Below are 26,783 nucleotides of genomic sequence, written 5' to 3'. Positions count from 1 at the left end.
GTCACTAGAAACCATTTTCCTGATTTTAAAATTATCCCTGGCTGATGTGTCCATGCATAGTGATATAAGAGGGGTGTCATTCACAGACCTCCGACCACATCCACATTTTCAATAAGAATAAAAGTGTTTTGCCACCCTTAACATCAAGGCATTTTTCAATATCAGTAAAGAAAAATGTGAAATTTGTTACTGGTCCTTTAAATCTAGAAGTAATAACAAAAAACTGCAGAGTTAAATTACAGCTCCCATCATCCTCAGCAAGTAGCAGGCGCTACACAATGATTTAAGTATGTCTCTGATTAATAACCAGGCCAGCTCAGGAGATTCATAACCTTTTTCTCTAAGCAGCTCAAATTAGAATATAAACTTTGCAGGATAGGTATTCGATGAGCCTGGTAAATCTTGTGAACTGCATCGTGTAAGAGCAATGATATGACTTTACCCCTCATGAGAGGTAGAATATGTCTCAGAAATACCAGAGATACTTAAAACTGATATAAACCAAATGCAGGAGAAAATAAGAATATGTAGTGAGTGTGACTATAGGCTCCTTACACAACGACAGGTCTGACAGGCTGCACAACAAATAAGGAATACATTATTAACTAGTGGCAGGCAACTTCTGAATGGGAAACCAAATAAGTTCTGCCTTTAGCATTCCTGTAGCCTAGAGACGGCAATAAACACAAGGCAGCAAGGAAGGGTATGAATGTGATGCCATGAGGAGGGTTATATGACTATGGGACAAACAAATGTATGCAACGGAGCAAGTGGAGCACAGAGACAGGGAAGCTTTAAGTTTGGATGGATTATTTTATAGTCAGCCTCAATCTGCAGCGTGTGGGTCGCATTGCCCAGACCGTGTCCTTTATCTTCCATTCAATCTCTGGCCAGGAGTCAGGTTCTAAGCGGAGCTTGTGCAAGAGATTATCATGTTTGGTCACTTTGTTTACCTGTGAGCCATGTTTCTAGGGTATGAGGTTGTGCTGTGGCCAGAGGGTAAATCAGAGCTGGGGACAAGCTGCACTCATTGGATGAAGGTAAGAAAATATTAAGCTCGTTTGAGATCTGGTGCAAATTTTAGATGGTATTTGAAATGTTAAATTACTTTGCTTCATCTCCAGTCTCACTGGTTGCTCCTATAGTAGACATTTGTGGGACTACACATACAGGAGTCTCTGGTGGGAACAAGGTTCAGGGCAAAATAGACTTTGGAGGAAATGTAAGTGTAAGTTTCCAAGTATTTTTCTACCTCTTAATTAAAAAACAACACAAAGTAATTTGAAAACTTTGTTGTCTTTTGGGTATCTCATACCCATAACTACTTATAATACCACACTCCCTTTCCAGAGACAAATTGTCATACAATACACAGTGTGGGTATGGTGGGAGACAAGAAGACTAATATTGGCAGAAGACTTGGATATTGGTTGGCTCATCGATTGGGCTGGGCGGAAAATTTGGAATGGGCACCTTTGAAGGCACCTGAACATCGGCCATTGATAGTGCCGAACTGTTAGACAGAGGTAGAATTCTATTGTTTCTACCTGTTCATCTGACAATTCAGCTCTACCCGTGTATATTAAACAAACAATCTTTCTTGGAAGTATCTTTTCCAGGAAAGATTGTAATTGTTACATCTATAGCTACCTTTCCATACTATTATACCTGCTAACCCATTTACACTGCTTTCCCATTGGCTATTATCCCTGCTGCTACTATAGACACCATCTCTCCCTACTATACCTGCTATCCCACAGCCACACTCCCTTCCCAGAGACTATTATGCCACTGTTACTATAGGCACCATCTCTCCCTACTATAACTGCTATCCCACAGCCACATTCCCTTCCCAGAGGCTATTAAGGGTATTATCCCAAATGCTAGGCACCATGAATATACCTGATGCACCAGACTGTAGATAACAAATCAGTCTATGTTTAAGATCTGGAAGGAATTATTTTATGTAACATCTGTACCACACTAGGGACCAGTCACTAGATGGTTGTTTATTTAAGAACTGCTTGTTTGCAAATCTTTGCCTGTGTGGTAAAACTATTAAATCTTTCCTAACAGTTAGAACTTCGCTGAAAGCAAGAGTACACTGAAAGTTGTGTTTTACTGGGAGCAGCCAGTGGGAGTCCAAAATAGCATTAAATTAATATAAGTTGTGGATGAAGGTTTCATTGTGCAGAGGGCCCTGAGCAACCAGAACACAGAACTGTTGGGAATTGTAGTTTCAGACAGCAGGGCCCAGAGTGTTACAAAATTCCTCATGCATTGACTGTTCTGGCTTCCTATATTTTTACCTGATCACTTTTGCTTCTCTTTAGTTAATATTAAATGAAGGTATTGCTATCATGGCTCACCCAAACTGGATTGGAATTTAAAGATTACAGCACTAAACACAGCTGAATTTAGTGGGAGGGGAGGCTATTATGAATTATACTTCCTGATATTATTAAAAAGAACTCAGAACTTTTCTGAAACTTCTAAAGCCATACTGCATGATTTTCTTTTATTTCTCTTTTATTTATTTACTGTGTTTTCTTTTCAGATATAACTAAAGCACTGAGCAAAATGTCAAGAGAGAATTCTGTACAGTTGCTTCCATATGGCGATAGGTAAGGGACCAATTCATTAACTTCGAGTGAAGGATTCGAAGTAAAAAAACTTCGAATTTCGAAGTGTTTTTTTGGCTACTTCGACCATCGAATGGGCTACTTCGACCTTCGACTACGACTTCGACTTCGAATCGAAGGATTCGAACTAAAAATCGTTCGACTATTCGATAGTCGAAGTACTGTCTCTTTAAGAAAAAACTTCGACCCCCTTGTTCGCCACCTAAAACCTACCGAACCCAATGTTAGCCTATGGGGAAGGTCCCCATAGGCTTGGCTAAATTTTTTTGGTCGAAGGATAATCCTTCGATTGTTGGATTAAAATCCTTCGAATCGTTCGATTCGAAGGATTTAATCGTTCAATCTAAGGATTATTCGTTCGATCGCAGTTTTTGCGCAAAATCCTTCGACTCCGAAGTCGAAGGATTTTCATTCCCAGTCGAATATCGAGGGTTAATTAACCCTCGATATTCGACCCTTGATGCATCTGCCCCTAAGTGTTGCATTAATAATGAGTTTGTGTTGTGCTGCCCTAATGCAAAATCACCCCAGCATTCTGTATGTTGCCAGTTGGATGCACCATAGAGAGATGTATTTGAAGTGAGCAGTTTCCTCTCTTATTTGATTAGTGTAAGGCTTGTTATGAACAAGGGCTCTTAATCGGGATGGAAAAGCAATGATGCCTTCCAACAAATACACAGAGTAAAATGATATGAAACAGTCCAAAATGTTCTCTCTCAAAGGTAGAACATGGGTTACATTGGACTTAAACTAAGACATTGCTTAGAACTTAAATAGTCAACCTGTGTTAATCTGGGTGTCCTGGTCTCTGGGCTGTTCACCTTTGAGTTAACTTTTAGTATGATGTAGAGAGAGAGATATTCTGAGACAATTTGCAATTGGTTTTCTTGTTTTATTATTTGTGGTTCAGCAGCTCTCCAGTTTGCAGTGTTGGCAACCATGCCCTGATTTGAAGAAGAGACTGGAATATGAATAGGCGAGGACCTGAATAGAAAGAAGCATAATTAAAAGTAGCAATAACAACAAATGTGTAGCCTTAGAGAGCATTTGTTTTTAGAAGGGGTCAGTGACCCCAATTTGAAAGCTGGAAAGAGTCAGAAGAACTAGGAAAATAATTAAAAAACTATAAAGAATAAATAATGAAGACAATTGAAAAGATGCTTAGAATTGCAAAAATTTAAGTCAAAGGTGAACCGCCACCCAATTAAGTGTAAATACTTGTCCAGGCTGTGTAGGTACTAGGAGAACTAAAGTTCAACAAGGCTGAAATGCTCACCTATCACATTACATGGAAACATAGTAATCAATGCATTCTCTATCATTATTAGTGATGGGCAAATCTATTCGCCAGGCGCAAATTTGTGCCGAATTTCCTCGTTTCAATGCCGACGAATAAATTTGCTGCTCAAATTCGGCAACAAAGTGAAAGTTTTTTGATGCGGCCGGCAATTCCGACACCGGCGACAAGTCAGATGCCGCCGGCGACAATTAAACAGATGCCCATTGACTTTAATGCACGTTAAATGACGCCCGCGTCGGAATTGTCGCCGGCGTCAATTTTGATGCCTGCGAATTGATGCCAGCGTCAAAATTCACGGTTCGCAAATTTTCCTCCTGTTTCGCGAATTCGGCGGTAAATTCACAAATTTCGCGACAAAACGAGACAAATTTGCCCATCACTAATCAGAATAGATTAATGATCAGCTCTGTGGCCTCGGTTTTTGTGGTAGATGTAACCTCACATAACCTCAGAATCCCCGAGCACAATGTGCAGTATCAATAATATCCAACAGATGTCATAACAAAATCATGGGGAGCTGCTGTGGATAAGTATAAAATCTTGAATAACTACAGTTTTAGGGCTGCTAAACCTCTAGGCCACTACATTAAATTCAGCATATAAAATACATAATTTCTAGCCATATTCATTTTTAGGCTCCTTATAAAGTGATTAGCCTCGATGTGGACTTTAGATTGTACATTGTACTAGGGTGAGACCCAATTGACACATTCCCGAGAAATATAAATATAGGAAATAAAATAAAGATTAAGTTCAGTGTTAGTGATAAACAAGGGAACTACATATAGCCCTGCAAGTCAGAAAGTTGTTGGAAGAAGCTGTGTAGGTTGAAGGAAATCCATTTTACTTGGACATATTGTTCCTGGGAGCCTTCTTAACAGCTGTGTTATGTCTTTTGCAATCATTGCACATAAGAAGCTAATTACAAAACTGTTTGTGGTTACTCTGAAGCTTTTTCTAGATTCCTTAGCTGTAGCTTTAGAGCGATTATGAGTAATGTTTAGAGTGTTTACCGTTGCCAGCAATGAGGCCTCAACAATTATCTGATCAGGGTTTGAAGGGGAAGTAAACAGCTCATTCTTTTCATGTTCAATCGGCTTGCTATATAGGGGCAGATTTATCAAGGGTCAAAATGAATTAGAGGGAATTTTCGAAGTAAAAAAATTCTAAATTCAAAGTAATTTTTTGGATAATTCGACCATTGAATAGGCTACTATGACTCGAAGTAAAATCGTTCGACTATTCGACCATTCGATGATCGAAGTACTTTCTCTTTAAAAAAAACTTCGACTTCAATAATTCGCCAACTTAAACCTGCCGAAGTGCTATGTTACCCTATGGGGACCTTCTACAGCATTTTTCTACGTTTTTTGAAGTCGAAGTAAAATTGCACGATCATACAATAAAAACTATTGAATCGAAGGATGTAATAGTTCGATCGAACGATTTCACTTTGACCGCCAATGGGCAAATTCAATTTAAAAAAGCTTCGACTTCGACATTCGAAGTCGAAGTAAAGCCATTCAATGGTCGAATTTCGAAGTATTTACCACTTTGAAATTTGACCCTTGATAAATCTGCCCCTGTATGTATTCAGAGTCTATTTTATAACTAGATAGCTGTGTGACAACTAGGAAAGTCAACCACCTCTCAAGCCTCTTCTATTTCAAGGCCCACACCCGCTCCATATCTTGCTTGCAGAGCAATTGCACCTATAAATAGAAGCTGCTGGAGGTGCATGCGGACTACAGTAAGGAAGAGTTCAGCCCAAACATGTCCACAACCTGCAAATCTTGAAGTTGACCCGAACGCGTCCAACCCTCGCGGACACGCACATCACTATTAGAAACCTATAGGCAGCTGCTTTACTGGCCAAGAACAAATATTTTATCCCATGGCCCTGTGGCATAACTTGTAATAACGTGGCCTCACTGCAAAAAAAAAAATGCTAAATGCCTTATAATATATTATTATTGTAAGTTACGATAAAGCTTTCAGATAATGTGACAAATATTTACATTCATATATACAACAGCTGTTTTTTCTACAATAGTGCAACGTGTTATTTATAATGCTAACAGTGTTTTAGTAACTCTCTGCTCATAAATTAGAGGTGCTAATTAAATGCATAGCAAGACGCTGAATGCCGCCTCTGAATGTCACCAGGAGTTTGGGAATAGTAATTATTTCTCATTAAACCTAGACCTGGTATATCTTCCTGTTCAGGAACTAATAAATGATTATTTATTACAGAGGACAATCTTTCCTACCAGCCATACACATGAATCGGGTGGATGCACTAGAAGGCAGGTTATCTAGCCAGGAGAAGACCACCAGCATCTTGCTAGATCAGGCCTTCAAGATAAAAGACAATGTTTCATCTTCCAGGATCCATGGAAGCCATTGGGATACAGTAGCCCAAAAGCTGCTAGAAAATCACATGCAGACAATTACCCAGATAGTCAAACAGCTCAGTAAATATATTGAGGTAATAACCATGACTTACACTGAAATTAATGTCACTGAGAGCAATCAGGATTTGTAATACTAGGCATAACAGGGGTTTTCTCTAGAATTACGGAAAGGCTGTCTCCCATAGACTCCATGTTTTCCAAATAATCCAAATTTTTAAAATGTATGGTATTTCCTTTTTACCTCTATAATAACAAAATAGTATCTTGTACATGATCAGGATAAAGATAAACCCATGCTGGAATTCTTTTAAGGTGTCTCCCTCCCAGTAATTTGTACTATCCATTTTCTGTTTCATTTAACAAAAAGGCCAGTATGGGTATGGGATCTGTTGTCCGGAAACCTGCTAGCCAGAAGGCTCCGAATTATGCAAAGGCTGTCTCCCATAGACTTCATTTCATCCAAATAATCAAAATTTTGAAAATTCTTTGTAATGTTAAAACAGTACCTTGTACATGACCCAAACTAAGATATAAGGAATCCTCATTGAAAGCAAAACCAAACTATTGGGTTTATTTAATAGTTACATTATTTTCTAGTAAACTTAAGGTATGAAGATCCAAATCACTGAAAGATCCGTTATCCGTTATCACAGGTCCCAAGCATTCTGGATAACAGCCCCCATACCTGTATTTCAAAGTGGGAATTTATATAGTAGTTATACCCTACAGTCCCTTGCCTGCAGCCAGTTTACTCGTGGAACCTTACAAATAGACAAGGAAGGCACATTTCACCATTAATGCATCCTGTTAAAGTGCTTTTTGAATTTATGCCCATGATATATTAAAAGGCTTTGGTTCACGTTACATGATATCCTGTCTTATTCTGTCTCCTTGTTTTGGCACAGCAAGCAATAATTATACCCTTTGTAAAGCAAGCAATTGCCTATATAAATTCTTGTGTGACAGTGGGGAAGCAATAATGAGAATGAGAATATTAGGACAAAGCAACAGCGATCATTGAGAGAATAGCTCAGTAGTGCAACATTAAAAAAATAGCTTGACTTAACTTAAAATGCATAATCTGACCCTATTATAGTTACATTTTTAGCATTTCCATTTACTTTTCATGCACAATAGATTTTTTTTATTCTGTGCAGTTTCACAATGGAACAGTATACGTCTCAGCCATGACTACATTCTGATTCTGAGCATTATCACAGTCATTGTACCTGGTGAAGACGTTTAAAGTGTAAAACACACACATTTATCTAGATCTCTACTGCTGCAGAATATTGAGAAACTTATGTAGAATACCCATTTCTAACATGTGAGAAGTTAAAGAAGATTTCTTTGGACTGTTTCAGACCTTGGAGAATCAGATCCGAGACAGAGATCAAGTGAGCACAGGAACAAGTTTTGCTGTTCAGGATTTGGACAAGAGACACCTCTACGGCATTGGTGATCTACGAGGTCGAGTGGCCAGGTCAGCATTAACAGAATCATTTTTAATATTACAGTTTTTAATATTTATTTGAAATTTACCATTTTAATGCTGTCAACCCCCCCCCCCATTTTTTTATATCTGTTAGGGATGCACCGAATCCATTATTTTGGATTAGGCCGAACTCCCGAATACCGAATCCTAATTTGCATATGTAGGAAGGGGAAAACATTTTTTTCTTCCTTGTTTTGTGACAAAAAGTCACGCAATTCCCTCCCTGCCCTTAATTTGCATATGCAAATTTGGATTCAGTTCAGCCGAATCCTGAATTCGGTGCATCCCTAATATCTGCCAGTCATTTTGGAATCCTTCACCCACTCTATTTTCCAGTGTGCCATGTACTGGCAAAAGCAAGTGGGTTAGTGCATCACCTGCAACAATGCTAGGCTCCTGTAGAGGAGAGGGTCGCCAAACTGGTTTTAAGACTGATCACTTTGCACTTGGCCTGTGCTTTGTACCTAAGGGAGAAGTCCAGATCCATAGGTTACAGCAGTTACAAGACCCTACTTTAGGGATGTCGCGGACTGTTCGGCGGCGAACTTGTTCGCGCGAACATCGGCTGTTCGCGTCCGCCGCAAGTTCGCGAACGTCGCGCGATGTTCGCCAATAGGCGTTCGCGTCAAAATTGTTCGACCATTCGACCATTCGATCGCTAAAATCGAACGATTTTCCTTCGATTCGAACGAAAATCGTTCGATCGAACGATTAAAATCCTTCGATCGTTCGAATTGAACGATTTTCGGATGTTCGAAGTTCGCGAACTGTTCGCGAACTGTTCGCGAACTGTTCGCATTTTTTGCCGGTGTTCGCGAACGGCGTTCGCGAACACATTATCGGCGGTTCGCTACATCCCTACCCTACTTGAGCATTTTGACCATTTCACATGAGTGGGATAGATGGAGACAAAGCTAGGAGCACTTGTAAATAATGAACTTAGCTGTGGCAAGTTATGCCAGTCGGCATCAGAACAAGTGCCAGCATAGTATTGCCCTGTTACAAAGCACTGGCAATGTCCAATCTAGTTTTGGTATCCAATCCTTAAAATAGATACTTGTGAAATATATGAAGTCAAAAGGAGAGTGCTAACTCAGCAATTAAAAAATGACATTCATCCGTAGATCTGTAGAACTTTTAGAGAACACAAGGACATCCATTGAAGTTAGAAGAAAAGATCTTTGAAATGGTTGTACTGGCAGATATGGAGTTTGGTTTCAAGAAAGACTTGAGTCTAATGCTGGCCATAGACGCAAAGATCCCAAATATATCCTAGTTCTGTAAGTCTATATTAATGTGCATAATATAACACATCATGTGCATCATCAGGGGGTGCATACAAATGCAGTATGATAGTGGGGTGTATCTGTATTGCATATTAATGTTAGTTTCAGTCATGTCTGTGATTGTAGTTTGAGTTATTTAGCTCTATCAAGATAATGATTGAGGTTTTAGGAATAATGGGAGCATGAATCTGTGCAAGCTGTATCGCTTTGAACCACTAATGAAAGACACAGTGTTCATTTTTCACTTATATAATCATTAGAGGAGCACCAAGTGAGCCTTGTGATTTACTGGAGTACAGCAGTAATTTGATAAAGAGGCGGGCTAATACAGTTTATTCTCTTACACTGACATTTATTGTGGTTGTAAAAGGAAATTAATAAAAAGTGTTATCTTTTGTCGAGATTGTTTTTGTTTTGATGTGTGCAATATCACCAGCTTTTTAATTTTTATTGCCTTGTGTTAAGTATGTATAGAATGAATGCAATGTAAGCAGAGTGGACTTTAGTGTTTAGATGTGGGATATTGATATTTCCTTATTGCACTAAATCCCCTAGCTGCTAGTTGTGCTTCAACAACATCTGAAAGGCACCATCTCTCCCTACTATACACCATTTATACTTATTTCAGTCTATGAAAATAAATCCACTCAAACAGGAATACAGCAGAAACTTTATAAAATCGTTTAGCTAAGGATTATTTTTCTGTCATTGATATCATTGCAGATGTGATGCCAGCATTGCAAAACTCTCTGGGGAATTGACCACTACCAAGCATGAACTTCAGGTACAAGAGAAAGAGATTCGCAGCATAAACGTTTCCCTGGAAACACATAAGAAGGAGGCAGATTTTAAGGTGTGTGTTGATTAAGAGAGCTGCCTACATCAATATAACAATAGCACCCAAAGACCAGCATCAAACAGGGGGTCGTGCCCCAATGGGACTTCCACATCAGGACCCCTTATCCACCAAGGGCCTCCTTCCCCAGCTGCAAATTCCCCGCTGTCCCCTCTTTCCCCCTAACTGCATATCTGCTTCATGCACATTGGCCGTGGAAGGTCAGAAAAGAAGGCAGGTATGTGTAGTGGGTATGGGCCAGCAGCTAAAGACATTAATGTACCAGCTCAAATCTAAAACTTAAAGTGTATATTCATCAACAGGCAAAGACTGGCAATCTGTGGATTATGGCAAATGCCAGAGGGGCTGCTGTAAATTGCCACAGACAGTCACTATTTATTGGGCTGGTGGAAGGCTGTTTGAGACTCTGTGTACTTGAAATGCCAGGGCCTATTTTGAATCTCAGCCTGGACATGATTCTCAAATACTATAGATTGGCTGGTAGGTGAGTTTTCAACCTGGCAAACTTATTAGTGAATATATTTTGAATCAGTTTATAATTGTAGTATTTCTGATGCTTTCTGTGTGGTTTAAGCTACTCACAATAACAGAGGAGACATTGCTATAAGGAATCTGTATTTAGTCAGTGTAACATACTCCAAGATGACTGCTGAACCTCCTACATCAACAAGTTGCACTTTATATGTATAAAGCGTTAATCTGTATTATCCTGTTGTAGTGACACCTAAAGAGCAAAGTGGCTAACGCTAGCGACAATTTGCAAGCATTGCTACCCGCAGGGACATCGCCAATTCACTAACAGGCGCAAGCACCAATTTGCTAGTGAATCAGATCATGGTTCTCTAGCCGGACAGGCAAACAGCGCTACTCTGCAAAGTCTGCCTCACGAGGAAACTTCGGGGCGACTTCGGAAATCGATACGAGTGCATTGGTGCTGGCGTTTTGTCATTATAGCAGGCGGCAGGCAGGCGGAAGGCAGTTCGGGGAGATTGTTGCCCCGTAGAAGAGACGATTAGTCGCCAGACGACTAAATCTCCCAGAATCTGCCCGTGCGCTTGAACCCTTATAAATATACATGTCAGTATATTCCCCTTGTAAGCAAGGAACATTGTTGCAAAACAAAACCAAAGTGATTTAATAGCAGTGTTGGTGTTGAGGTTGGTAAGAAAAAAACGTGCTTTTAAGGCTGTCAAGTTAGCTGGGACAGCAAAAACATTTATTAGGTACAAGGAGGCCAATACATCATGCAAAAAATACCAATATGGAATAGGCTATTGCAGCAGGCAACACAAAGAATCCAAAATAATATTTTACAGTTTAATATGTAAATAGAAAAAAATGAAGCAGGAAGGGGTGAGACCCTTAATATAAGAGGGAGGTCAGCTTGTTGATGAGAACAAATAAAAAGCAGAGATTCTGAACTGTTATTTTTTGTCTGTCTACACAAATGAGGAACCAGTTAATGACGGTTTCCTTCTTCATAGTCCCAGTAGTAATACAACTATTGATGCATGGCTTACACATGAGGAAATTAAAAAGAGACTAACAAACAAGGGAAAGAGGACCTCCTGTAGTTGACTATATGTATTTTGTGGTCACACCCTCATTGCACCCCGCCTAATGGTTTTAAAAAATAGTGGTGAGCACAACTTTCCCTTGTTTGTTATAGTTCTACAGGAGCAGTGACCAGCTCCATGTTGTAGCTCCCACCCTTCCCAGCTATAGTCAGGTGATCCCACTGGTGTCTAATAAAAGGGCAGCCAAGTTTTGGAGTTTTACTTTGAAAGCAGCTAGTAAGTTGCAGGTAAAACTTAGTCCCTTTGTAAAATGTATAATTAAGCAATTGAATTCTTAATGAATCAGATGAAAATTGAGCATAGGACTGGCCAGATATGGGATGACTTTGACGTCGTTGGCCAGCTTAAATATATTGCAATATATGGACAAACAATCCCTGTGTTGTTTAAAGGGTAAGGCATTTTTTAGTAGCAGTATGCACAAAATGTCTCTGTCTTAAATATATTGATAATGGGTTGAGTGCAGAGGACCTCTTGTAGTTGATTGCCTTTATGCATGACCTCATTGCTTCCACCCACCTAGGCTTTTCTTATGCACAATAACAAAACTAGGAAAACTCAATGAACCAAAATAAATATAAATATACACATTAATTGCCAGCACTAAAGGGCTGATTGTGCACATTAGCATAAAAAGAGGACAGCACAGCTTAGCAATAATTATTACAGACTACATTATCACAAAGCTGACAAGGGAAATGAACACACTCCCCGCAATGGACATCTGTCCATTTTCATTCACCAACATTTCATTGCTGCCAAGCCAATGGAGAGCAGAAGGGAAATATGACAAAATCCCATCAAGTTGTCAGCCAAGGAATGTCAAACAAACATGAGCCACTTCATGTTCATCTATGTGACCTGGGAAACAGCATTACATTCTGTTATTCCAAATTATTCCCCAGTTTGCTACAGTACATTAGTAAATGTTCCTTGCCTAAGGGTCAGGCCACATGAGCAGATTCGGGGAGATTAGTCGCCCCAGCGACAAATTGCATTTTCTATGGGGCGACAATCTCCCCAAACTGCCTTCCTCTTGCCCTCTGCCAGCTAAAATGGAAATCGCATACTGCAATTCATACGCGGTGCTTCATTGCCTTGTGAGGCAACTTCGGGCGACTTCGGCGATGCGTGTGCATTGAAGCAGGTGATTTTCATTTTAGCCAGCGGAGGGCAAGGGGAAGGCAGTTCGGACTGGGGCTGCAACTTCATGGGGCCCCACACACCTGCTAGGCCCCCCACTTAAGTCATTGAGGTGTTCCATGAGCCGATGAGTCATACATACCTTGAATTTTTCATTTGTGGCAGTGATCTGGGAAGGCGAGAGCTGCCTTTAGCCTCGGATGAGGAGTGGGTCTGGGTTAGCAAGGCCTGCAAAAGCCAAGGTTTTTTTCCTGTGTCCTGCAGGCCCTGTATAAAAAAAAATTAACATTTTTATTAATTCCCATAGTTTTTTGGTATTAAAGGAAAACTATACCCCTCAAACAATGTAGGTCTCTATAAAAAGATATTGCATAAAACAGCTCAGGTGTAAAACCCTGCTTCATGTAAATAAACCATTTTCATAATAATATACTTTTCTAGTAGTATGTGCCATTGGGTAATCATAAATAGAAAATTGCCATTTTAAAAAATAAGGGCCGCCCCCTGGGATCGTACGATTCACTGTGCACACAAACATACCTAATAAACTATACTTCTTAGGTCACATGAGCCAATTAACAGACAGAGTTCTGTCTTTTGCTTCCACACTTCTTCCTGTTACAGTTAGAGTTGTAGTATTTCTGGTCAGGTGATCTCTGAGGCAGCACACAGACCATCATGAAATGGTGATTCGAGGCAAGAGATGTAAAAGGGCAATATTTACTTAAACATATATACCAGTTTGATGAGATTCTTTAATAAGCCACTTAATTTAATATAAACTACCTGTTGCTCAAGTGTTTATTTTGGGGGTATAGTTTTCATTTAAGGCAGTGCTATGAGTGTAGCATGAAGCATGGAAATACCTCTGTTTCCAGAAAGCTTGACATTACTTCCCTTAGTTCTGAAATTAAATATACAACAGGAAGCCGTCTACATATATTGTATATGGATTTCTTTAACTCATTTACTGTGGTGTTCCATACAGATGATATAAGCAGCCATAGAATCAGTTATATGCAATTGTTTTGCCATCAGCTAAATTAGTTTTAGTATGTCCTAGCCAATTGGCCCTTCAGGAGCTCAGAGTCCAGGACAAATACTCTGTCATTCTCTAAATCAGTGATCCCCAACCAGTAGCTCGCGAGCAACATGTTGCTCTCCAACCCCTTGGATGTTGCTCTCTGTGTCCTCAAAGCAGAAGCTTATTTTTGAATTCCAGGCTTGGAAGCAAGTTTTAATTGCATAAAAACTAAGTATAGTGCCAAGTAGAGCCTCTTGTAGGCTGCCAGTCCACATAGGGGCAACCAAAGAGCCAATCACAGCCCTTATTTGGCACCCCCAATGGACTATTTTATGCTTGTGTTGCTCTCCAACTCTTTTTACATTTGAATGTGGCTCACGGGTAAAAAAAGGTTGGGGACCCCTGCTCTAAATCCAACCCTGACTGTATTTTCTATTTTGAAATTTGCTCATATAAATTGAATGAGAGAGGACAACGCATGAAATTCCACATTATTGCATACTTGAATACAGGCAATGCACTAATATGGAGTGTTCCCAAGTAGGAGGATGATTCACCGAGATATAAAGGCAGGGAGGATATAGCATAGCTCTCTCACCTATTCCATATGCCAAGAATAGACAGATATACATTTGCAAAAAAAAAAATAACCTTGTGTATCAATCCTTTCACAATAATTGTGCCCACTCATTCGTATACGCAGAGCAGAGGAAAAAAAGATGCCAATCGTAACCAGTCCCCCCCATAGTGAACTGTGTTTCATTTCTGTTGCAGGTTCCCTTCACCCCTTGCTGCCTGTCTGTAATTGAACGGATCCATTCTCAGTAACACTGAAGGTTCCTTATAAATAACTAGGCTTTAAAAATCCCCATCTGGATGAGGCCTGCACGACACAACAAAACCACACGCGAGTCCATGCTGTCACTTCAATTTATATTTATAGTAAAGGGAAAAACAACCCAATTATAAATTAGTAGGATCTTAAAAGTCATTGAACTCCAAGGTGACTCCTAAAATCCTTGGGGCAAATTCACTAAACGACGAAGCGCCTAAAGTTAGCGTGAATTCGCCAGCGTAGCGCATTTTCGTTAATTCGCCGATTCACGGACGCTGGCGTAAATTCGCTAGTGTTACTTCTCACCCTTACGCCTGGCGAATTTGCGCAATGGACGCAAATTATTCTGAACGCTACCTTTTACGCCAGACTTCCTTCGCCGCCTCAGACCAGGCGAAGTGCAATAGAGTAGATAGGGATTTCTTCAAAAAAAGTTAAAAATGTTTCTAAGTCCCAAAAAACGCTGGCTGAAAAAGATCGAAAACATTTTTGGGGCTACCCTCCTCCCCCCTACATTTCCTAGCTCATGGCACCTTAACTATACAGTGGGCACATGTGTAGGGCAAAATAAACATTTTATTTGCTGTTTTGAAGGTTTCCCAGGCTTGTGTAGTGAGGCTACATATACCTCCATTTTAACTTCAATTTGGCGCCATATGCAAATTAAGCATCGCTAGCGTTTGCTTTGCTTGACAAATTAACGTTAGCGCAACTTCGCAACCTTACGCTTCCCCTCAGTGCAACTTCGGATTTTAGTGAATTTGCGTAGCGCTGGCGAAAATACGCCTGGCGTAGCGTGGCGAAGCGGACGCTGGCGCAACTACGAATCTTAGTGAATGTCCCACCTTGTACATTAAGGCAGGGTATAGTAGTAGTACACAGAACATAATTTAGCTCCAATAATATCTAATAACATCACTAGGCACAGTTTAAATGCGTATATATGAAATTATTCATTGATTTTGATTATTTTTTTGAGGTCACAGTGCTTCATATATTTCCTTCATTTTATATTTTCCCAGATTTACAAAAAAAAAATTCTAGTCAAAATGGTGTTTCTACTGTTTGAGGATAGGAGATATTACAATGTGTACAGTCAGTGTTGTCCGACCTGTGGCCCTCCTGCTGTCCCTATAACAATAGCTGTATGGTTGCAAGTTGTACATTCCTGCATTATATCATTTCCCCACCACCACCCCCAGGTTTGGGTCCCAGTCTTCCTATAATGCTTGAGGCCCTTACATTGGCCCTGCTTAAATATGATCACTGATATTTTTGAAGAATCTCTGTGGTCAAAATAATTGCTGTTCTGCAACAAGGTGTAATAGGAAATATCTGTTCCATAGTAAGTACAATCTCCCTAAATGGTGTTAGAAGAAAAATGAATTAGTGTGTTAGCTGCACTCCTCTGTCTATTGAGTCATTCAGTGAGTAGGAACACTGAATATACAGTATGGCTTCACACACCAGTGGGCACACAGCTTTCACAAGCAATCAGAACACAATGCCCCAAATCTAGAGTGTATATTTGTATGTATAAATAACCATGGGTGGCACATGATTATAACATGTGTCTCTGATGCACAGTATATCTGTCCACATACTGTAAAAAAGACCAGTAACACTGAGATAAGTTACACAAAATCAAAATAAGTGTGTTTAACACAGCATGAACAACCAACGTAATGTTTCAGTCCCCATCGGGAGCTCTCTCAAGGCTCTGATTATCTCTGAGTTTCTGGTCCGTATGCTTATCATCTGTCCCCGTTTCCGGACCTTGGTCCCCGTAAGAAATTGCCCTGTGAAGTGTCCCCATCTGCTGAAAAAACTTGAAAAAATCCCTGTGATAGAGCTAGCTGGCGGTAAGTTAATGACATAACGAGGAGCCTGAAGTCAGAGCTGAACAGAAGGGAGAGCTGCAGTGCACAGAAATTTGTGCCATCCCTCAGGCACACAGACTGGGTCCTGATAGTGAGGGGGAGGGATTCTATGTGCCGGAGTTGCTCTATACTTGGCTAACAGACCAAAAGGCAGGATGGTACTTGCCTACTCTGCAGATTCCCTTTCTCCTCCCCAACAATCAGTGCAGATGAATGCCAGTAAGCAAAGAAATCCCCCTTAACTTCTCCCTAATGGTGTTTATTACTTTATTTACTCTGTCTCCTCCCTTCCCCCAATATTCCCTTGTGAAAACTGTTGCAGGGTTTTGGCCTCTGTTTTTCCCATTGTGACACAATTAACCCTTTTCTTTCCTTAAATAGCCATTCTGATTTTTAACCTTCAAAAAATGGAATTGCCACTGTGCCATTCTGCTATGAGTTCTGGGGGCATAACACATGGATTTGTAACTGTACCTTCTTGCTATGTATTCTGGGGGGATTTATACATGGAATTGTCACTGTGCCATCCTGCTGTGAGTTCTGGGGTATTTGTACATGGAATTGCCACTGTACTAGCCTGCTATGAGTTCTGGGGATATTATTCATAGAATTGTCACTATGCCAGCCTGTTGTGAGTTCTGGTGGTATTGTACATGAAATTGGCACTGTGCCATCCTGCTATGAGTTCTGTGAGTATTTTACATGGAATTGCCACTGTGCCATCCTGCTGTGAGTTCTGGGGGTATTTATACATGGAATTGCCTTTGTGTTTTCATGCTATGACATCTGGGCAGGGTCGGACTGGGGGGCCGGGGCCCACCGGGACTGGTGTCCAGGGCCCCCCTCTGGCCCCCGCTACCTACTTGTTAGGCGAATCCTTGCTCGGCGCCCAGGCGGCGCATCGCGCATGCGCAAACGGAAACGGCGCTCGGCGCGCATGCGCAAACGTCGCTGCTATGCGCCAAAATTTTTTTTATTATTTTTTTAAAAACTGTTTGGGAGAGGGGGACTGGCCCACTAGGGTCGGGCCCACCGGGTATTTTCCCGGTATCCCGCCGGGCCAGTCCGACACTGCATCTGGGTATTATACATGAAATTGCCGTTACAGTATATATTTATATTTACACACGTTGTATTGGGAGTAGCATGCTCTAGATGTTCTCGATCTATAACCACCTGTGTAGATTTCTAATTTTGCTGGCCAGTCCCTATACCCCCAATAAACCCATTACTTCCATTGTCATGACATCATTTTGTTTGTGCATGAGCATGGTATTACTGTATTGATGGCATTAAAAGTCAGCTATAAATGAGGAGCACCTCATATGGACTTGGACTCTTGGGGCAGTAGACCCAATGCTTACCTCTTCTGCACTTGGACACAGGCAATTGCTAGTAGGGATTGCTAGTGCAGCCATTGCAATTGCACTAAAAAAACCTACATTCAAGGTAAAAAAATGCTCTTAAAATTGCCAGTGATGGTATTCTGCTGCCACTGGTACAGAGTTACTTAAGCCATGATTCTTCCCATGCTTTGGAAACAGACCTAAATATCTCTATTTGATAATATTTCACACTAGTTTGAATATGTCCTCATGTATAACAGTCCGAAAAATGTATGTTAAAACAAAAGCCATTTACTCGCCCACCACAAACCTTTTCAGCTTTAATCATGAGCAACTGCAAAGTTGCATTCATTAAATGCAGAACTGAGAAGCAGCATTATACTGTACTGATACATTTAGATCTGGTATATCTGAGGATTCTGGGAACAGTAACTGGACAGCTAAGGAGCGAGTAAGTAAGGAGGGCTGGGCATCCCTGTTTGTTGGTATAATAAATGGAATTTCTCAGCTATATCCATGGAAGACTCTGCCCCTTTTTATGTCACTAACACTGTGTATTTACCTTATCTGTTTGTAAAATCTCTATCCGCTATTTTACAATTTCTGGCCACAAATATGTGTGTTTTCTCTGCTGAGCGCTTGAAGTAAGTGGTGCGTGGTTAATGTGAAAGCTGATGAACAGGCTCAACTCACTGTTCCCTGCTGAATTTTTATTAGATAATGCAACTATTAGGAAAGATGGAGGCTTCCATTTCTGAGCAAAGCAACCGAGTAAAATCCACACACGGGGTGCAACATCATGAGATCCAGCTTCTAGATTTCAAGTACGTGTTTTAATTACTTTAATGCAGCACAGTCCAGAAAAATTGCCTCAGTCTAATGAGTAGGTTGGCATGGAGCAAGACTCGGAATCAATACAGAATACAGAATTAGAGCATTGAAGTGGTTTGTCTGTTTGAGATCTGCAGTCTTCTCTTGTATTAAATTTTTTTAAAAAAAGAGTTTATGCTGAGTTTGCCTATTAATCCCAAACATTGCAAGGTCAAACAATGACCATTTAAATGTTCAGTATAGCTGAATGCTAAATCCTATTGCTAAAGTCTACATCAGAATATATCAGTGCTAACAAAGCTTTTAAAGGACAACTAAAGCCTAACTAAAGAAGTAGCTAGAAATGTTTTACATTATGCTTTTGGCCTTTGTACCAGCCCATGGCAACCACAACTTTAGCAGTGATGATCTGTGTCTCAAAAGATGCCCCAGTAGTTTCCCATCTTCCCCCTGTTCCCCTGCTTATTTAAAAAGCTGCTTCCTTATCCTTCTTGATCTTTGATCTGTGGAGATCATGTAGCTACTGACTTTTGCAAATGGATGAAATAATGCAGCAAATAATGTGGTTTTTGGATAAATGTAGTAGGCTAGAAATGTTGTACATTATGGTTTTGGCCTTTGTACCAGCCCAAGGCAACCATAGACCTTTAGTAGTAAAGATCTGTGTCTCCAAAGATGCCCCAGTAGCTCCCCATCTTCTTTTCTGCTGATTCACTGCAAATGCTCTGTGCTGCTGTCACTTACTGATCTTAGGGACCCACTCACAATATACAGTACACATAGACTATAAATGTCACAATATAAGGTTGATTAGTAAATAATACAGATAATTACTACATGTCAGCACAGAAATCAGTGCAACTTATCTGTCCTGTAGGATCATCTTATATTACAGACAAACCTCATTTTCTGTTTGATAACTTGTGACAACCCCTAAGCTTTGCTTCTCAACAGCTGCTCAGAGCCCACTGAGCATGTGAGTGTCACAGACACTTTCCAAGATGGTGACCCCCTGTGACAAGTTTGAAGTCCTAGATCATTGCTGCTACTGAGAAGCTGACACTTAGGCTAATGCAATAAGGGCAGCATATAAATTATGACAGTTTAAGCCATATTCATTTATTGGGTTTAGTTCTCCTTTAAAGACATGCTAACTGCTATTGGAAACTGAGAGCCAGTGGCGTAACTAATGAAGCCTGGGCCCTGGTGCCGGATGTGCACCTGGGACCCCCGTCTTGTACTACTTGTGTCCCTAAGACTGAACACGTGCAAAAATTCTCCAGCCCACAAATTACATTTTCTGTGGCTCCACTAGTAGTGATGGCCGAATTTGTTCACCAGGCGCGAATTTGCGGTGAATTTCTGTGTTTCACCGCAGATTAATAAATTCAAGAATTTGGCGTTGCTGTTTTTCGCCTTCCTCTGGATCAACTAGCAGTTAGGCAGGTTTCATTCAGACATAAAAGATTGAACTTGATCGATATTTTTCTTTTTTTTCCTTCAACCTAAGTTAGTATGTTACTAAGGCAAGGAATATTTTTTTAAAAAAATCCAAAAATTCCAATTCATTGTGTCCTGGCAGCTTTGCTGGGCCTCCTGGAATGAAAAACAAACTGGGGTTTGGCAGAAGTGATGTAATTTGCAAAGAACTCATTATCTCTATGGACTTCTGGGATATTTTATAGACATCATTCATAATCCTTTATTAATACACAGAGCATTTTACAGAGATTGTTGATTATTTAAGTCCTAGTGCAGTTTACAGTTTATATTCTCTATCATATTGATACAACACATCAGAGTTATCTAGGAGCCAAATAACCTGCCTGTATGTTTGGGAGTGTGGGAGGAAACCAGCATTCCAGATAATTCCCAGGATGAAACCAAAGTCAGGAACCCCTTGGTGCAAATCAGAAATGTTAGCCACCCCTCCACTGTGCATGAATAAATACACTGCAATGAACCCAGAATAGATCACCGAAGAACACTTACCTGAGCTGAAGGAATTAATCATAGTTTGAAAGACCATAAAATGCAAAAATGAACACATTTACACAAAACAAAATCCCCCAGAGTGCAGGTGGACACACCCTAGTACTCACTTAAAAAGCACTTGCACCCAAGAGAGTCTGCGTATAGAAAATAAACATGCCTCCCCCTAACAGCCCCTCTTGTATTGAGTGCTAATTTACATTCATATTGATGGATGCTACTTATGATGTGCTAACACTTATGCTAAGACTTTGGGAAAATGCACTGCTTTCTGGGGAAAGAAACAAGATGATTTTACCCTAATTTTGTACCTTGAATAAGCCCCATTGAACATACAGATTGAGTCACAGTACTTTACTTTTTAGCATTGGTTCTTTTGGTTGATAGTTCCCCAAGTTTGACAGTACAGAAAAAATAACATGATAATAAAAAATTATGTTATTTTTTTTTAGGCTTGGCGGGTTGCTAAATGATATACAAGGACAAATCCAAAATCATCGCAGATGGACAGAATCCCAGATACAAAAAACATCCCAAGAACAGGCTTACAACTTGGAGCAGCTCCTCAGTGCCATTCAGCAGAAAATGGTAAATCACTAGGGACTGGCAACAATGGAACTACTGACAGAACATCACACATCATCTCATGTCCAATCCAGTCCCTTCTCCATCACATACTGTAAATGTGGAATCATCTGCTTTAGTCATTGACATCTTAATGATACCCAGGAGCAGACTCAGAGGCTCAGATCTTTGCAGAAATAGTGTTGGGATAAAGAAAATGTTGCCACAAAGAAAAATATATGATTATTTCTGGGAATTATGCCATATTTATCTGACTGTATGTAACTCTTGGATATATCTGCCCTCTAATTATTATATCCCAAGCAATATAAATGGATATATATCTATATCTATATATATATCTATATATACCGTATATAGATAGATATTTAGATAGATAGATAGATAGATAGATTATCCCTGGACACTACATTCACTGGTGCATCTTTACCATTACTTTACTCACCTTCATTGTATCTTTGAAGTGCAAGCAGGAAATCCATATACATGGTACAGCAAATATCACAAATTAAAGGGATTCTGTCATGGGAAAACATGTTTTTTTCAAAATGCATCAATTAATAGTGCTGCTCCAGCAGAATTCTGCACTGAAATTTGTTTTTTAAAAAGAGCTGATTTTTTTTATATTTAATTTTGAAATCTGACATGGAGTTAGACTTAGGGGAACATTTACTAAGCTAGAGTGAAGGATTAGAATAAAAAATACTTTGAATTTCGAAGGTTTTTTTGGCTACTTTGACCATCAAATTGGCTACTTCGACTACAACTTCGAATCGAACGATTCAAACTAAAAATTGTTTGACCATTCGACAGACAAAGTAATGTCTCTTTAAAAAAACTTTGACCACCTACTTCGCCACCTAAAACCTACCGAGCACCAATGTTAGCCTATGGTGAAGGACCCCATAAGCTTTCCTAGCTTTTTTTGATCAAAGGAAAATCGTTCGATTGATGGATTAAAATCCTTCGAACCGTTCGATTCGAAGGATTCAATCGTTCGACCAAACGATTTTTCCTTCAATCGTTCGATCGAACGAAATGCGGTAAATCCTTCGACTTCGATATTCGAAGTCGAAGGATTATACTTCGACAGTCGAATATCGAGGGTTAATTAACCCTCAATATTCAACCAATAGTAAATGTGCCCATATTGTCAGTTTCCCAGGTGACCCAGTCATGTGACTTGTGCTCTGGTAAACTTAAGTCACTCTTTACTGCTGCACTGCAAGTTGGAGTGATACCAACCTCCTCCCTTCCACCTCCCAGTAGCTAATCAGCAGAACAATGGGAAGGTAACCAGATAACAGCTCCCTGGTACATATAAGAACAGCACTCAATAGTAAAAATCCATGTCTCACTGCGACTCCTTCAGTTACATTGAGTAGGAGAATCAATAGCCTGCCAGAAAGCAGTTCCATTCTGAAGTGCTGGCTCTTTCTGAAAGCACATGACCAGGCAAAATTACTTGAGATGGCTGCCTACACACCAATATTACAACTAAAAAATACACTTGTTGGGTTAGGATTGAAATTTTACATGGTAGAGTGAATTATTTGCAGTGTAAACAGTGTAATTTAGAAATAAAAACTACACCATAAAATTCATGACAGAATCCCTTTAAGTACCCCTCCTCTGGCAATGCTTTGTTTCGATGTTTAATTAGAATTTGCTACACAGGATGTATCAGAGAAGAAGCTACAGGACAATCTCCATCACCTTACAATAAAAGTGGACAATACAACTGAGATACAAAGGATTGAGACTAAGCTGAGCAAACTGAAACATGCCGAGGACAAAATCAACACAAGAATTGATAAAATTGAAGTGGAAATCTGGGATGAGTTGGAAAATATAAAGAGTGAATACAGAGCAGGTAGGCCAGTTATAAAACATAGCATCATTTTAAATTTAATGTAAATCACTTTCTCACCCATTACTTTCTCTAACAACTGTAGACTGGCATGTAAACAAAGCACATCGGTTGCACAAAATATTTATTCTTTGGACAACAGCATTTATACAGGGCGGCTGCCGTATTGCTTAGTTTTGCAGAGACGTTAGCCGAACATTTAGATGCTAAAGCTATTTGTTAGCTGTTATTTGTAGAATATAAGGTACAGCTTTCCTGCATACTGTTCCTGTTATTTCATGATTTCAGCTGCAAATATGTTGCGTGAATGTTTAAATCAAAGCAGACAGGTTAGCTTATATGCAGTATGGTCTAGAAATCTTGCATACACTAAGGTGTGCTTTCTATAGGAAGGACTATTCACAGATGGATCTGCTAAGTTATAAAGTGCAGAGTACATAGTGCTAAAAATAGGTCCAAACCATGTTTTTTCACTTTGCACCTAAATGTAGAACCCTAGGGGAAGGCCTTTGCACTTTTTTCATCAATACAGCGATGTCTGTTGTTTGGCAGCCCTGTATTCACAAGGGGTGGCCTGTCATCCAGACATACAACCTAGGGCACTGATAATTAATGCCCTCTGTCTTTAAAGAAACGGTTAACATATGGTGAGATAGCCCTGAGAATTCTACATTGTTGGCAGGTTGCTAACCCAATATATATATTTAAACCCTACCTGAAATGGTTTACTGTATATCATTGGAGCGAATAGCACAATGTATTGTATGGAGAATGTCTTTGCCAAGGAACAAATTATGGCAGCACTCATTCTTCTACTTAAATACAATTAGTCAGTTATTCTCAGAGTAAGCTCTAAATCTAATGACAGATGGGGCTATATGACATAAAAAGTAATTCATACTGTTTATTGTTTATTATGGCTCCTTTACTGCCAGTAACTGTAATATCTAACAGCTAATTCTTATTGTCCAAATTAGGATTTCAGTCGATTCAAGAATCTCTAAATTCTCTTCAACAAATACAAGAGACAAAGGTGACCCTGGAAACCAAGAAAGTCCATAGAGACATCAAGCAATTACGACGCAAGATTGTAGACTTAAAGGATATCTAAGGTATCAATCACATTCTTAGCACTAATCCATTACATGGCTTGTATGTCTATACTTGTATCTCTCCAATGAGGATGGCTTTAAAAGCACAGGTTAGACAACTCGCTCTAAATTTTCTGTGGTTTGAAGAATTGAAAATTCCAGACTGAACTACTCACAAAAAGTTGTTTTTAAAATAATGACTCTATTTGCACAGACTGAATGCATTATTCTGGGTGCAACTTTTATTTTCCTTTACTGTTCCTTTTAATTCATAAGAACATCTGTAGAAGAATCCAGTTTGGCTTCATAGCCAAGCCTCTCTTGATTCTAGACGACATAAAAACCACAATAAATGATGATGTGTGGTCAGTTGCTTGTGCAGATCTATTATTATTCTGGTGTTTCCATGGGCTTTGGCATTATCTAACAGCACCTGTAGAACCCAAAAGAAGCAACAGTCATTAGTTGTAAATGTCCATAGAAAAATATAATATTAATAATATAAAAGCTGGTAATCAAAAAAAGCTGTTGTTAGAGAAGGGCTTTGCATTTAAGCCCTTGGTAGTGCCTGCCAACACAAAATCACAAATTTGCATTTGACTAATGCCTAAGAAGCCCTTTCAAGCAATTGCTGTATAGGGTAATGTGGGCCCATTCAAGCCCAGTCTACAGGCCCAAAAAGGCCCTAAGCATCAGTGATAACTGACAGTAGTGCATATGATAACTGACAGTAGTGCAGTGAATAGCTGGCAGCTGGCAGGAGGTATGACACATTAGACTGACACTAGTAAATGATATTTTTACAATAGGGAAACATTAGGAACAATGACAATCTAAGAACACTATCTTACCTCAACTAACTGATCATCAGTTTTGGTATGCAGATGCCTCAAGGGATACCAGCGGGCAACAAAGGCTACAGTGTCACTGCAGCTACTCTGATACACCACTTTCACCAGCAACTGACCGGTTTTCCTGGAGAAGTCATAAAAGGAAGATAATATGTTAAGAAGGCGATGGCATGCAATAATAATAATATCACTGAGTACCAATGATGGGCGAATTTATCCCGTTTTGGGACACAGCAATATCTGCAATAATGACTTATAATATGTTTATTATGTGGTTTCTTAATTATCTGCTTTTTGCTGGGCAGCTACCAAGGTTGGAATGTCAATTTTTACCTGTATATGAAGGCTTATTTGCCCTAGGAAGTTCAGAATTCAATATGAACAGCAGAGGGGCCTGAAGCATTAAAAAAAAAAAATTAAAATAAAATTAATGTCTTTGTTGTTTTGGTTGCTAGGGCTTTTTCCAAACACTTTCCACTTTCTATTTGTGACCGTTTTTCTAATATTGAAGTCTAAAGTATCATTTTTCACCTCCTAAAGCAGCTCTGGGGGGGAGGGGAAGTCACAAACTCTTTAACTGTTTAAATTGATACATTTAGTTGATACATTTCTTATCTTTGTCTCTGCTGAGCAGAATCCCTGAGTTTCATTAAAGGCAGCTGTTTAGAATTGATACAATAGTTGCTGATATTCCACAGATGCTGCTGAGAAATGGATCAACTCATGGTACCAACTAAAAGTAGCAAATTGTAACAGTTCGGAATGATCCTGGATCACTGAGCTGCCAGACTGAAACACTAGAGACACGAACATTAAACTTACATTTTGGGAAAAAGGTAAAAAATAAAAGATGGAAAGCAACTAAAAAAAAACCCTTTGTTTATGGTGAACAATCTGAAAACAACTGAACTAAAAAAAAGTGTTTGGAAGGTGAACAGCCCCTTACGTTTAAAGAGGAATTTCTCATTTAAGAACCAGTAACACTAAAAACAAAAAAGCTTTCTTCAAGTGTTCTGATTACTTTATATTGTATCTGCTCCTTCAGATGAGATGTCTGTAAACTGCACATATCTACCTCAGGTTTATTATTTTTAATGAAGGTCTAAATAATACACATTCATGACCTGGGCCAGAAAGCCATACAAAATGAGAGTAAGTGCATTTTAAATAGAAAATATATACTGTCTCTGGCAATATTCTGGAGCCTCAGCTGCACCAAAGGGCAAAAAAACATCAATAAAGAGCGGAGTACATAAATGCATTGGTACTATACATCTTGCATTACCTTTATGTGATGCCCACACCTAAACTTTGGTCCATCCATAAAGGAAAGAGTATGTTGGTATTAGGGGGATGTGTATTCATAGAGACCAATACAATATACTCTTTTTGTACATCTGAATGCAGAAAAATTCAGCACAATTATAATTACTAGAGAATTCTGTTAACGTCTATAGCCATAATCTGGTTCTTTAAATAAACTTAGCAATTTAATTTATAGATCTGAGAGAGAGAGAAAATTGTTCAGCAGTATTGATCTGTGTACTGAATCTCCCTACCAGACTGTGTAATAAAATTGGGGTCATACATCACTTCAAATAAAAACTCTCTTCCCCAAAAACCCAGAACTAATGGGCCATTTGTAATCCCAAATAAGAGTCTCTTAACCAATGATGCAGTACGATGGTGCTATGCAAACTCATCACCTGATACATGGCCTGCACTGTACAAATAAACATGACAAATGCAGAAAGGAAGCCAGCGA

The 26,783-nt window shown here is 39.5% G+C and overlaps 1 protein-coding gene across 1 annotated transcript; it reads left to right on the top strand.

Annotated features, from left to right (window-relative positions):
• The first annotated feature begins 630 nt into the window (after nt 1–630).
• Nucleotides 631–25,450, top strand: fam81b.S (family with sequence similarity 81 member B S homeolog). Its single transcript, XM_018244365.2, has 10 exons — nt 631–1,040; nt 2,558–2,624; nt 6,196–6,430; nt 7,721–7,839; nt 9,861–9,990; nt 18,516–18,622; nt 21,074–21,209; nt 22,884–23,079; nt 24,054–24,188; nt 25,052–25,450. The coding sequence occupies exons 2-9, from the start codon at nt 2,581–2,583 to the stop codon at nt 24,185–24,187; spliced, it is 1,101 nt and encodes a 366-aa protein (XP_018099854.1). The 5' UTR covers nt 631–1,040; nt 2,558–2,580; the 3' UTR covers nt 24,188; nt 25,052–25,450.
• The last annotated feature ends 1,333 nt before the right edge of the window (nt 25,451–26,783 follow it).

Source organism: Xenopus laevis, chromosome 1S, assembly GCF_017654675.1.
Source record: "Xenopus laevis strain J_2021 chromosome 1S, Xenopus_laevis_v10.1, whole genome shotgun sequence".
Taxonomy (NCBI): Eukaryota; Metazoa; Chordata; class Amphibia; order Anura; family Pipidae; genus Xenopus; species Xenopus laevis.
This window is presented reverse-complemented; position numbering and strand designations above follow the sequence as displayed.

What these genes read in the sequence shown, in the direction of transcription:
- fam81b.S (XM_018244365.2), top strand. Translation starts at nt 2,581, where the DNA reads ATGTCAAGAGAGAATTCTGTACAGTTGCTTCCATATGGCGATAG. An exon ending in AGCTCAGTAAATATATTGAG is followed by an intron (nt 6,431 to 7,720) that starts GTAATAACCATG and finishes GGACTGTTTCAG; the next exon opens with ACCTTGGAGAATCAGATCCG. An exon ending in CTACGAGGTCGAGTGGCCAG is followed by an intron (nt 7,840 to 9,860) that starts GTCAGCATTAAC and finishes ATATCATTGCAG; the next exon opens with ATGTGATGCCAGCATTGCAA.